The sequence below is a fragment of the Apteryx rowi genome, unplaced genomic scaffold (genome assembly GCF_003343035.1).
Source record: "Apteryx rowi isolate R43461 unplaced genomic scaffold, aptRow1 scaffold_47, whole genome shotgun sequence".
Classification (NCBI taxonomy): Eukaryota; Metazoa; Chordata; class Aves; order Apterygiformes; family Apterygidae; genus Apteryx; species Apteryx rowi.
Genome location: NW_020450727.1, coordinates 353617 through 367204, shown reverse-complemented (window position 1 = coordinate 367204; position 13588 = coordinate 353617). Strand labels below are relative to the sequence as shown.

The 13588-nt window shown below is 36.1% G+C and overlaps 1 protein-coding gene across 1 annotated transcript in view; it reads left to right on the top strand.

Annotated features, from left to right (window-relative positions):
• Nucleotides 1-13588, top strand: part of SLC4A10 (solute carrier family 4 member 10) — a 124738-nt gene that overhangs the window by 92242 nt on the left and 18908 nt on the right. The window contains exon 15 of the mRNA XM_026077993.1: nt 10716-10821. Within this exon, the coding sequence (XP_025933778.1) occupies nt 10716-10821 (106 nt within the window). The remainder of the gene's footprint in view (nt 1-10715; nt 10822-13588) is intronic.

The window sequence follows — 13588 nt, the reverse complement described above, 5'->3', positions numbered from 1 at the left end:
GGAGGAGTCCAAAAAGAGCAATGCTTGAACGGTGCTGCTTTTTTTGTTCACTGGAAAAACAGGAGTGTCTCAACCAAATGTCTCATTTGCATTTTAAGCTGGGAAAAACAAAACAGTGGCAGAGAAAACATTTAAGCTTTGTGTATGTTATCATTACTAGAAAAATAGGTGAAGTCCTGAATCTGAATGCATATTATATACCTTAAAAGACAGAACAAATTAACTTATAGAAACTATAGTTCTGCTCTCATATGCCCTCTCATCATGCTGAAAAAATATTATACTCTCTGTAATAGTTTTATCTGTGGAGAAAAGAATACTAATTTGAAGAGAAAGCAATATACATATAGTATATACTGTGCATGCAGTTGAGGTTATATCCTGGTCTCATGTTACTTCACTTAACTTCTGTGAAGTCAGTGTTTCTCTCTGAAGAGCCTTATGTTAGCACAGTGTTGTACATGGATTTTTTTTTTCTTTTATCACTTTGAAGTAGTCATGTCAAAGGTACACAGAATATGATGTTCTTGTCCTGTTTTGAAATATTCTATGAAGACAAAATTTTATTCAGGCACCATGTAGCAGACAGAGCTGAGATGTTAAAATGCCTAATCAACAGAAAATGATAACATTTATGTTATTTTAAGTTACATTATAACTTTTTCATTCAGGTAGTAAGTCCGGTTTTCTCAAATGTTCCAGAGTCAGACAAGCCTACTGGCAGACCTGTTATTAACTTTGAATACAAAAGAAAAGCATTTAAAAATTTTTAAATTTTGTGCTTATTGTTTTCTTTTGGTTCAGTGATTTTTGAATGGGTTGAATGATTTATCTAAATCATTCCAAAAGCATTCAACCTATTTGGACTGAGACAATATGAAGAAAAAGTATATATACAGCCTTTTGAAATAGAAGTTAGTGAAAATAGCAGTAGTCTGGAATATGTCTTTGAAATAACATGCAAGAAAAACAGACATTCAGTGTAGCAAATCAGGAAGTCAGCACTATATTTCAATTATGTATGCTTTTCCAAAGCTGCAGAACTTTACATATTCCTTCAGTCTTCATCTTCCTGAAAAAAGCTTTCTGAGTTTGTTTCCTTCCAGGTAAATGGAAACAACTCCTCACCTTTACTTTCCTCCTCCTTTCCGAGGAAAAGTCAAGTCTCTCCCTTCCTTCCTAGTCCCAAAGGCCAGTCGTGTTCTCTTAATGGTGTGTTTCCTTCAGCTGTTTTCCCATTTCCAGGAGGACTTCAAGGGAATGATTTCCTCTCCCTCTCTCTGAAAACTGATTTTCGCTTTCCAACATTTCTGTAAACATTTTCATCTGGTATCAGCCTTCTCCACCTAGCCAGCTTACCAGTGAAAATGGCTTCAGAAAGTTACTGCTGCTGCCATGGTTCATTCTGTATAGGGAGCCAGGAACAGCTGCTGCCACCCTCAAGCCCCGCTCAAATGTCTGTACGTGTCTCTCTCAGTTCCAGAAAGATCAAAAATGAGAATAAGAGTAARTTCCAAATCAGTTATTTGAAATAAAAATCTCATTTTTATGTACTCGAAGTTGGGGAATATTGCTTTCATGAGGAAGAGGAGCTTATTATACAGCATCTGACCCCAGTCCTTGTAGTCGTAGTTTAAATCAGTAACAAACTTGGGCTGAAACTGGTCCTGTCCTTAAAGGACCAGCATACTCCGTTACAGAAGCTAATTAGTATCTGCTGTTTTGCTAATTAAAACAGCTGTTTGCATTTTCCTCTTTGGGGATTTTAAAGACAAGTTTTTAATTGTTAGTAAAGCCTTGTCAGTTCTTTAATTAGCAATGGGYGAACTTCAAAAGGTTGAGCAACTCATTTCTCTTCGGATACTTAGCCAAAGCTTATGTAAAACTTTATCTTGGATCTGCAATTCTGTGCTAGAAAACTCAGCTTATGCTGTAAAATTTCTAGGATGTCTATTTCCTACTCCAAAAAAAGAAGATACATAGTTCATGGTACTGTGTATATTTGGCCCAGGTCTCCTCTCTTCTCCCATGGACTTTTCCAGGACACTGCTGCCCATAGGTACTCTGTCTGCATCCCAGTACTGTTGTTTGCCCTGGTGGGACATGAGCTTGACCCAGGAAAAGTCATTGGCCTGCTATTATTTGGAGTACTAGAAAGACAAAGAAAATGGACATTTTAAATGGTTCGTATTTCAACCAGATTGAAACCGTATTTCAAGTGACAAAGAAACCCCATTCTGTAGTTTGGGTAGGTTTGACTTCTGTCATATATCAAACTTTTGCAAAGGAGATTGTTTAAAAGACTATGATTGTCTAAAAAACGATATTGCACATATTTCGTCTTATGATTATAGGAGCCATTACTAGTATCTCCCATAACAAAACTTAGAAGACAATAAAAAGGGAAATAGGACTTTTTTTTTAATCAATCAGAACCAAATATTTGAAAATCAGTTGAAAGTCCTCGTAATGATTTCTTAAAGACTCACCTTTGCCAGGTAGAATATATGCTTTTGTCTTTATGTTACAGAATTCTATTTCAAAAAGACAAAAACATCTTTTTTTTGCATGATCTAATTAATGTAGATCTACTATTACTATATACTTTTTAGTCTTTTTCTTTGTTATACTTCTTTGTTACTTTGTGTTGAAATGTTGGCTGTATGGTTATCTACTTGCAGGTAAATCAATTCAGCATCCCTATATGACTTTTTAAAATACCATCTTTAGGATATGGATGATACATTTTCTAGTAATGAATAATACATTTAAGAGCTAAATCAAAGGAGAACAAATTCAATCTGATTTTCAGTGTGCTACTGTGCTTCAACTGTGTGTGAGGTTTTTTTTTTAGATGCATTGTTTTGAAGGAATTTAAATATAGTAGTTGCTTGTTTGTTAAATAAAATACACATACTTTTTGATCTGGGCTTTCCTTTTTTTTTTTTTTTTTACTGTGACCTTTTTGTATCTGTCATGCCATTAGCATTTGTAGGTTGGCATAGCAACTCTTTTATTTCTGCACTCTCCTCCTCCTGCCTTTTCCTACTCCTGTAGCAAATACAGCTCCTTTTAGTGAATTCTGTGGAACACTGATGCGTTTAGGTTTTAATGTGTACAGTAAATACTAGGATATGATTTTTACTAGGAAAGGAGACCCCTACAACTTATTGGTTTAAAAATACAAGTTCTCAAAAGGAAAACAAAATAAGCATCTTGGATGAAAGGAATATGATTTAGAAAACAATCCAGTATTCTTTACAACACAAGCATTTTAAGACAGTAGTCTTTGAATACAGAAGATAAATTATTTCTCTGGGCGAGGTTGTTCAGTTCTTGGGACTTTATATACCTTAAGTTTTTTATTAATTCTTTTTTTTTTCCAAAGTGATGAATTCATGTTGTTTTTAATAATTCTTTACCAGAAGTTATTCAATTATTAACAGATTACATTGAATAATTTTAAAGTGATTTCTTGGCATAGTAATATGCATATTACAATCTGTCTTGGTATTGACATGCACTTAAGAATTAGAAGTAGAAAATCCCACTCTTTGATGTAATTAAGGAGCCAAGATCATGTCAATCTCAATGTCTTATGCAGGCTATAGAAACCATTGCCTCTAGAAGATATTGTAAAAATTAATTTTGTGCATACCACTGTTTGCACAAGCAAATTTAAATCTTTCTTTAGCTATATAACTTAATCTAAATTTACTAAATTAATTTAAATTAAAAGATTAGAAATTAAAATTTACATTTTAAAATAAAAAAAATTAAAATAAAATTACTTAATCTAAATTTACTGAATTTAGTCTACTGTTACTAGATGCAAATTGTGTTGTTTTATACCCTGTATTCCTTGAGCTGCAAGTGGAATGGATAGAGTCAGCGATGATAAGCCTAGCAGAAAGTGACGCTGGTTTATAGGGATTTCTTGTTACAATCCCAGGCATGTAATTTAATTCCAGTTAACATAATGATTTCTTTGAACTCAAATATGAATGTAGATYTTCTTTCCCCATTCCTTACAGTTTTCTTCTACAATCAAGTAATTCTGTCATATCCTCTGTGATTACCGTAAGGACTTTCCTCTTCCCAGAATCATGCAATTCTTATGATGAAGTTTAATTGCTGGTTTCCTTTTGCTTCTCGACAAAACCTTGAATCTTTTTCTTTTTCTTTTTTTTTTTGACATTTCTGTCTCTGCCCAACTCAATTGACTCATTTTTGTGTTTCTCTCCCTACTGAGTCCAGTACATGCCCATCCTGCTTCATTCTTTTTACTACCTATTGCCCCAGTCTGGAAAAGGATCTCCTTGTTAAGCAGTCTTCACAGCATTTAGCTTGTAATTGATAACCAGTCAACACCAGGTCTTCAAAATCTAAAAAGGTTTATGTAAAATCCTTGGGTCATTTTCTTACAGCAGCTTTGTGTGTATACACTACATTTCAACAATTAAAAATCATACTGACCACATCAAATGTGCAGTATATCATTCTTAAACCCTCATTATACTGAATCTTTTCTCTTCAGGTAGATGGCTTTATTTTATTTTATTTTTTACTTTGGAAAGGGGGTGAACTGACATCCTAGAACTATATCTCAGTGAAAGCTTTCAGATGAATTGTCAAAACGAAAAATGCTTCCCACGTAATTACACTACTTTTCTGCACATTAACCTCTGTGTATGGCAGTTATGTACCGTAGTACTTCTATGAATGCATAGACTGCATTCTACACCAGACAACTAATAAAGACTAACCGTTGCAAGTGATAGGCAAGGTTAACAAAACTACAAYGTAATTATAAATTTGTTTTGCACTTTCCCCTTGACAGAACAACATTTTTCCTTCTGATGTGCTATACAAAGTAACCTGATTCTTTGGGATTTCTTCACTATAACAGCAATTTTTCCCCCAGATTTATCTATGTGTATATGAAATTGTTGTGTTGAATGCATTATCTGATGCTTTTATAGACTCTTCTGATTTCCTCCTCAACTTCACAGACTAAGCTGAATATAGTCAAATGCCCACTGATGTTCATGATTGTCAGAGATGGGCTACAATAATTTAAGGACTTAAGGGTCTAATTCAGTGTGGCTGATCTCATGAATAAAGGAAGAAAAATTCCCATCTTACCATGACAGTTGTGCTTTGAAAGCATTTTGTGAACTGAAAATAGAACTTAACTGACAAGTCTATTTCCCACCAGCATTAACTATTTTATTTCCAGTCTTTTCTCCACCAGGACTTTGGTTTCATTGCTATTAATGTTGACATGAGGAGGAATACAATAAATATAATGCCAGGGATATACAGGTGTTGTAGGTATGGAATGACAGATAATGAAGCTTATGATACTGTTGTTATCTCCTTTCCGTAGCAGCTATTACACGAACAAAAGGACTCTGCAAGTGCCCCTAACTCCCATGAAAATGGTATATTTGGAGACAACCTAAAAATGTATGGCATTCTGCTGTTGATGGGCCTTCCTTCAATGTTGTAAATGCAACATAAGCAATGCTTATGCATATGTTCTAACACATTACTGTTAAATTAGTGATGTTGCTTTCCTTTTTCATACCATGTTCTTATTCTGTCTGTTATGTCACCAGTGCACAGCAAATCCCATAGAGCATACTCTGTTTTTTAGGGAAAAATCCTTCCTACTCATATTACCAAATGTGTGTTCTGATATTCAATGAGACATATTGTTTAAACAAGCACATTTTGTAACTTATTTTTCATACTTGCCTGTTTTTTTTTATAATGTAAATATTCATATTGAACAAATCTCACTCTCTAACTTAAATGAGCTAAAAAGAGGTTTTGCTGTTCAAGGGAGGGGAAATGTTATGTTGGCTTATTATGAAGAAACTGCAGTTGCACCTTTTATAGGTCAGATCTTTGGGTAGGATAAAGAGGTATAGCTTGCAGCATCCACATGCTGGAAAAAATAGGAACTCCAGAATGGTGCCTTATGAGTTGAACGCACTGAGCTGTAAAATGGCAACTGCTTATGGCAGAATGGCCATAAGGCTTCCAAAGGAACTACACCATTTAAGTGTGTTTTACTCACTYACAAAAATACTGGGCCAAATTTCCTGTTCCAAGCTCTTAAGTTAGTTCTAATGGCAGTGGAATGGGCTAACATTTGCTGTTAATACTGTGCTCATTTTTTAAATGTGCAGGGAGGAGAGAGTGCATGACAGGTCAAGGAATGTCATAAGCACATGGTGAAGAACAAGCCTGAAGAATTGTGTCTACAAGATGGGAATGAGAGAGTTTCCCCTGTAGGACCTATGATAATTTAATAAGTCTCTTGTTTTGCAGTAAAACAGGAAGGTACAGTCAGGATTGAGTATTTGGAGTACAAAACCTTTCACCAGCCTAGTTGTTGGTCAACAACCATGTTTAGAAATATTTTGCATTTTATTGCTGATCTACAAAAGAGGAAAAAACCCAACTTATTTCACATATAAAATACCAGGTTTGTATTTTCCCAGCCTTTATTCACTTTCACTGTGTCCAAAGGAAGAGGGATAATATAGACAATCTTTTTGGTGCTATCTATCCCTTTGGGGAACAGAAAAGGACACTGCTGCTTATCTGAGATGTCCTGAAGCTGCTCTTGTCAAATCCTAGCTTGTACTTTGAAAACAGGACACGGTGTGTAGGAAATGTTGCACACAGTGAAGTTACAATGGCTACCTCAAGTTATGAAACTTATGAAACTTAGACTTATGAAACAAAAGCAAAAAGAGCTAGGAAAAATGAGGAAAAAATGTGGGGAGGTTAGGAGGACACAGAAGAGAAGGGGGTGACATCAAGATCTCCACTCTAACAGTCTGATTGGTGTTGAAGATTTGACTGAAGTCTTCATCCTTCTCTGAAAGAGAGAGGTACAGGCTCACAGTGCATCAGCCAGTTGTAAAACTCATTCTTTCTCATCTGCCTGTGTTCCCCATCTTGATCTACCAATGATTTCTTGAACACGTTGGAAGGTATAAAGGCCATAATGACTCTTTACTTTGGTTATTTTTGTAGCTAGCAGCTTAGGGCCATTATTTTCCTGTTACTTTCTCCTTTTGTCAGTTCTACTCTTAAGACAGTCCTCATGTGTCTATTGGAGATTGTCGTGTCTGAAATGGTTTAGTCAGCCAGTTTTATAAGGCACTTTCTGGTAGGCTGTACTGGATGTTTGAACACCCTGGAAGAAAGCTTCTTCGCTGCAAGCTCCACCAATCTCTGCCTTGTTGCAACATAAGGACATTTTAGATATAGAAGGGAATGACCTACACCTGGTATCTAGGGCCACTTTAGATATCATAGCCTACAGCTGCTGTTTCACAGAGGTATGAGTCTCCTGTAAACCCTCTCACATGTGTGCCAATTCAGCACGGGTGTCACAGATACCATGGGGTATCTAAAATGGCACTAGGCACCCATGTTTAGACATCTGAATTGTTCCCAGGAGTTCAAAACGTCTTGCAGTGGCCAGAAGTGCAAGGATGTGAAAAAGAGTTGTTCTGTCATTGTTCTGATGAAACATGTATAACATGAGATTGGCACCAGAGATTTTTGTTGTTTATTTTTTACTATAATGACACCTATATTTTTGCCACGATGACCATGTCAGGTTCTTTCCTGCCTTTGTTTTAGACATGAATTGTTGTTTCTTCCTTGTTGTTTCTTCCTAGCCATGCTTGAAGGAGAATTAAAAATAATCAATCATTCTGTATCTTTTAGCATAACAAAGATGATTGACTCCTTATGACTGAAAGGCATGGGAGAATGTTGCTCAGTTCTTACTGTATTTGGAACTGAATATGAGAACATAATTATAGGTGTACGTATAGTCTCTTGCTGCTTGGTATGAAAGGAGCATAAACTCCAAATAGATCTCTTATGTTGGGCAGGTGCTCAGCACTTTAAACAACTTTACAAGCATATGGACTTAAGAACGTTTGAACCTTTAAGAGGCAGTAAATTTTTACTTACTCCAGTCGTAAGAATTTTATCAAGAAAATAGAAATATGTTTTAGTTGTTCACAATTCAGTGTATTTTACTTCTTGTCCTGAGAGCTGACCCTCTCCATTAGAGTAAAAAATGACAGGGACTAACAGTTTAAAAAGATTAAAGTAGAAAGCCTTATTTTGCTAATGCAAGTTTGTCCTTGCAGGTCAGTTGTGTTTGGGAAATAGTCATTATTGCAGCAATTACATCTGCTATGAAATGTCACCTTGCGGTAGTTAATCCTAATAATTTATGTTCTGGCACTGAATGGCACCTCCAGTTGTGTTTTCTAGGCTGGACAGGTTTTAATATCTCCATTTTCTATAGTGCTAGGCAATTAGCATGCTGGTGGAAGACAGTTATACCATGATAAAATGTCATTGTACACTGAGCACATTGTTTGAAGAGGTAGTACTGAAATACCTTACTGTGTCCTTTAGTGCTTCTTCAGCATCAAGGCACTTTTCATAATTATTCTCTCCCTATGGTATTAAATAAACCAAGATATTTGCAACATGCTCACTTTTCACACAGTGAACAATCTACTTTGATTTTAATTTTACCTCTCTATTAAAATACAGGATTTGATCTTTACAGTTAGGGTCTAATTTTGCACCCATTCAGTGACATAAGCTCTGATGGTGCAGGATGAAGATTTTGGTCTTTATGGGCTGAGTTCACACATAATTTGTGGATGAATGATCTGCCATCAGTAAATGCCTATGAAACTTGGTAAAGGCTAGACTGGAATGCTAATTCCCTGCAAAGGAGGAAAGCAGTATTGATATAGGAATAAACAGTGTGATGGATCTCATCGAAGGTGAATTACTTGAGCTATATTAAGTCATAGCTTCAACTGCCATGTTTCTGACTGCAAGGAACTAGAAAATAATAGCTTCTCTAATGTTTAAATGTAACTTTGCATTTTGCAGCAAGTGTAGCTATATAATATAGTGTTGGTGACATGCACAGTCTTCCCTTCTAGCGGGAAAGTGACTGTGATTGAACAGCCCACATCAGCTTGGCCTACTGTAATCAAATCCCAATGGGCCATTACCCAGCGTCTGGCCAGTCTGCGATCAGCGATGGACAAAAGGGGGCAGGGAGCTTCTGTGTTCACAGGAAACAATAGTAACCTGAAACAGCCACATCTGTATTGTTGCATGAACGTCAAATGTCCCCTTGCAATAACATAGACATACTGTGTATTGACTTTATTATGCTACTTTAACTCACTGTTAGTGACATGCTTCATTTAACCCATTTTGTAATATTTTTAACTATGCTTTGAACATGCATTCATTCTGCACTTGGGGCCTGATCCCAAAGCATGTTAAGTCTGCTCGACAGATCCAGTTGACTTCAGTGTCTTTTGGCTCAGGCCCTCTATTCCTCTGAATGCTATTGCTTTATTTTTTTTGTTTCTTGTTCATGGGCTGTAAGGGTTTTTTATTTCTTTTATAAATAGCTGCATTTAAAATAAAACCAAAGAGTTGCACAAAGACAATCTGCATCTCTCTGTGTATATATATTAAATGCAGTTGTGGTGTATTGTAATGGAAATACAGTAGCACTGTCCTGTACTCATAATACAGATGGCAGAATTTCATATATGGAAAATATTACAAACCTAAATAAGAATTTTCATCCTCATTTTGTGGAAAGATAAACAGCCACAGAGAAAAGTGGTGGCTTAGCTAAGTGAATAAAGTGATATTCTAGAGCTGGAATGCAAATGTGTGCCTAAAGACTCTCAACTCTATGGTCAGAAGTTATCCTGTTCCCAGCTACTCCTGAAAGCTTTATCTGAAAGGGGATTACGGCATTATTTTTCAGCCATCATAGGCTAGTTAAAATGATAGCAGGATAGATAGTACCACAGATTTTTAAAGCAGGATTAATTTAGAGAGAATTGCAAAGCAAACTTGGCATCTTGGAWCCTACAGAGTATCCTGCATATTTGAAGGCCTTATCATAGAAAAAGCCTCCCACAATTGCTTCAGAGGATTTAAAGACTTAATTTTGATTTTAAATTGCCTGTGAAGTGTTGTCCTCCCACACTGCCTCTTAACCTTTTGTATGTTAAAATGCACAATTTAAAATGAAAAGCATGCTTTTAAATCAGTTATGGGGAAAGGAAAAACAATGCACACAGAGCTTTAAGTGCTGGTGATCTTGCAGAGCCCTGATAGTTGGCTGGGGAGTTAGGCAGTTTTTCATTCAAAGACATTCTAGGAAAGAGAAAGGGACAGAATACAGTTTGCACTTGAGATATGTATCGGCCTAGAGCTGTGCATAGCATCCGATCTCTATGGAGGAAAGTTTAGGTGTTAGGGAGTGGGACAGCACTGGCACATTCTCAGTATTATGAACTGTGCTCTTGGTGAAACCTAGAGATGTCAGTAGAATAGAACAAAACAGGGGGAAAAACTTATGGTGCAGAGTGGTTATATATGTCATATTACGTACTATATATGCATACACACTTCACAGCAAATTATACTCTAGTAATAGCACTAGCTACAGAACTACAAACTGCTTCAAAGCATGCATTTACTGAATTAATTTAAACTAAAATTATATGGCAAAGTAGGGCACAATTTTAATATGTCATAATGTTGATAAATAATTTGGATTCATATCTGATACATCTTTTATTAGTAAAGAAAAAAATGTTATTTTGTCTTTTCAGATGCAATTGTGTGGAACCAGAACATCCTAGCAATAAAACCTTGCAATACTGGCATGACTACAATATTTCTGCATCTGATGTGCCATGGGGGAACCTAACTGTGTCAGTAAGTGAAATATTCGGACCAGTAAATAAAGGCACAAGCATAAATAATTTTGTCTGTCCTACTGCAGCAAATATTATATTAAAAAAATACTCTGTTCTATCTGATAATATTTGTTCAAATAAAGCTTATGAGATACTTCACTGAGCAAAGATGTGGACTTTGTAGCATTATCTCCTTTTGTAAGCCTTTTGCTAGAATATTACACAGTTCTTGATAGTACATGTTAAAGCAAATATGTACATTTTGTGCCCTGCTTTGAAAACTTCTTGACACACTAGCACTAGAGTTTGACTGAGATCTGAACACATCAAGTGACAACGGATTTGTCCTAAATTCTGCCAGATGGCAAAACCAAAGTTTCCTTGGGTAGAAAGACTCCAGAAGTTTTTATTTCCCCTAAAACATTCTCCAGCTTTTCAGGCTATAGTGGAGAGGAGAGGGGAGAAATGTTGTAAAACTTCTGTTTGCTGACCAAATTTCTCTCTTATCTAGGCCTTCAGTGTTATTTATGACTCAGTTATGTAAATTTTCTTCCAGGGAGGGAGGGGGAACAAATTACAGATAGCTTGGGAGACATTGCATATGTAACTTGTTTCTAAATGGTACACTGCTTTGACTAGGTTTAAAGAATTTACTGCTTCAGATTTTCCATCTTTAAAGCAACCTTTACAGCTTGATAAAAATGGCATACTGAGACGAGGCCACCACTTTTTTTCACAAATAGATCATTTCATTACRAAGCCAAAGAGAATTCAGTACAAAAGACACAAAACTAGAGGAGATCTCAAAACTAAATTGGAGTTAACACCTTCCTTGGCATAACCAAATGAAACTTTACARTGCCAATCCAATGGACCATCTTCAGTGGATACTACTTTTTCTTTCAAAGGCAGGAATGCAGAAGAACGGGTGCTTTCCTCTCACAAGTAAAGCAGGAACTGTCGTCCATGGCTGCTATGTCTAGATAGTAAGGACTTCTCCTCACCTCTGTTGGTGTGGCAACAGCACAGAAAAAGTTGAGAACTGCTGGCCTGAGGGATTCCAGCAATCTAGAATGAATATTCTCAAAATTTCAGCACACTCTAAGAGCATCTGTGCAGGGGCAGACTCCTCCTCTCACTTTCTCAGATCTCTGACAGTGTTTTTCAGAGTACATTTGCAGCTGAGGAGATTTAAAATAACAGATTTTGTTTTAACTATAAATGTAAAAGACCTGCTTGAATTATATAAAACCCTTTAAAACTTCTCCTCAAAAGCTTATTGCCAAAACTGGAGTTTACATGAGTAACAGTATAACTGAACAACTTTTCCCATGAGTCTCTATGGTTGTCAAAGAAATATCTGAATTTCTTCCTACTTGTACATATTTACTCTTTGAAAACATCATCAGGAAACTTCAATTCTGGTGTTCTACAGAGGTGTACTAAAAGATCAGACATAGYTGTCTGTAATAATTTGGTCAGCCTAATTCCACTCTCTTATCTGTTGCTCAGTTCTTCCTGTTGCTTCTTATGTCTGGTTTATAAGGTTTAAGTTATTTCCTAAAACCCAGATTGGTCAGGAAAGAAGACAAGCATTTTCTCTGAAAGACCACAGAAAGACCAGAATTTCTTTAGTTATCTAGGACAAACTGAGTGTGATCAGTGTGTTAATATTAACAAAATCTATTTCAGTAAGTGTGTAGATGCGTATTCTTACATGATTAAAATCACCTCTGTGCTGTGYGAGCATCAAAGGTCTAGCTCAGGTCAGGACCGGTTTTCCATTTGATGTCCCAAAATCTTGAGAATTTCTTCTGGATTTCCTGAAACTACTTTTTTTCCACCTAATGCCTTTATTCCAGGCAAAACTGCATCATATTTACCGCAGGTTTACTGCTATGCCAGTATAAAATGTTTTACAGCCTTTTGTCTCATAGTCATCAAATAGCAACTACATTTTTTTCAAATCAGCCTTTGTTCAAAGCCAATGTTTCTCATACAGAGTCAAGCCATGAATGTGATGAGTCAATGACACGATTTATTTGATAGCARAAGATCCTGATCTGGCAGGATATTGCTGTCTGGAATCTCTTATTCTGGTTGCTGAGGGTTTTTTTGCTTAATATGGGGTATTGGGGGGGGGGGAAGACATCATGGAAGGAGAAGGAAAGTATTGGGAGTCCAGAAACTGTAGCTCACAGTTTTATAGCTGCACTATATTCTCTGCTTGTTATACTGGAACAAGCATGTCTTTAAACAACTAGTAGAAGGTATTGGAGAAATACTAGAGATTTATTCTACTGTATTTGCATATTTGATCATAAATTGTTTTGGATAGAATTAATATTACAGATTTTGGAGGTTTGCTGCATTTTACCAGATCACTTTATAGAAAAGATAATTTTATGGAATGTGCTGCCCCCATGTGGTATTAAATGTTTTGGTTTCTTCTTAGGCTAATATCTATACCCAAGTAACTCCTCCTTGAACTGCCCGGCTTAAAACAAAGTAGCAGTTCTTGACAATGCACCAGGAGCAGCCTYTGTCTTGGTGCCTTGGAACTTTTCCTTCCTCTTTTAGGAGGAATTAGGAAGTATATCTGAAAACAGAAAATAAATGAATGTACTTGAACTGTTTGAAACAAATCTGATTGTATTTTAAACATTTTATTTATGTTATAGCTCAGTGATTTTTATCATTAAATACTGTTTTTAAAAAAGGGATTCTTTATGAAGAGATACTTGCGCATGTAATATGTGCTTCATTCTGAAATGAAGAAAGCTTAT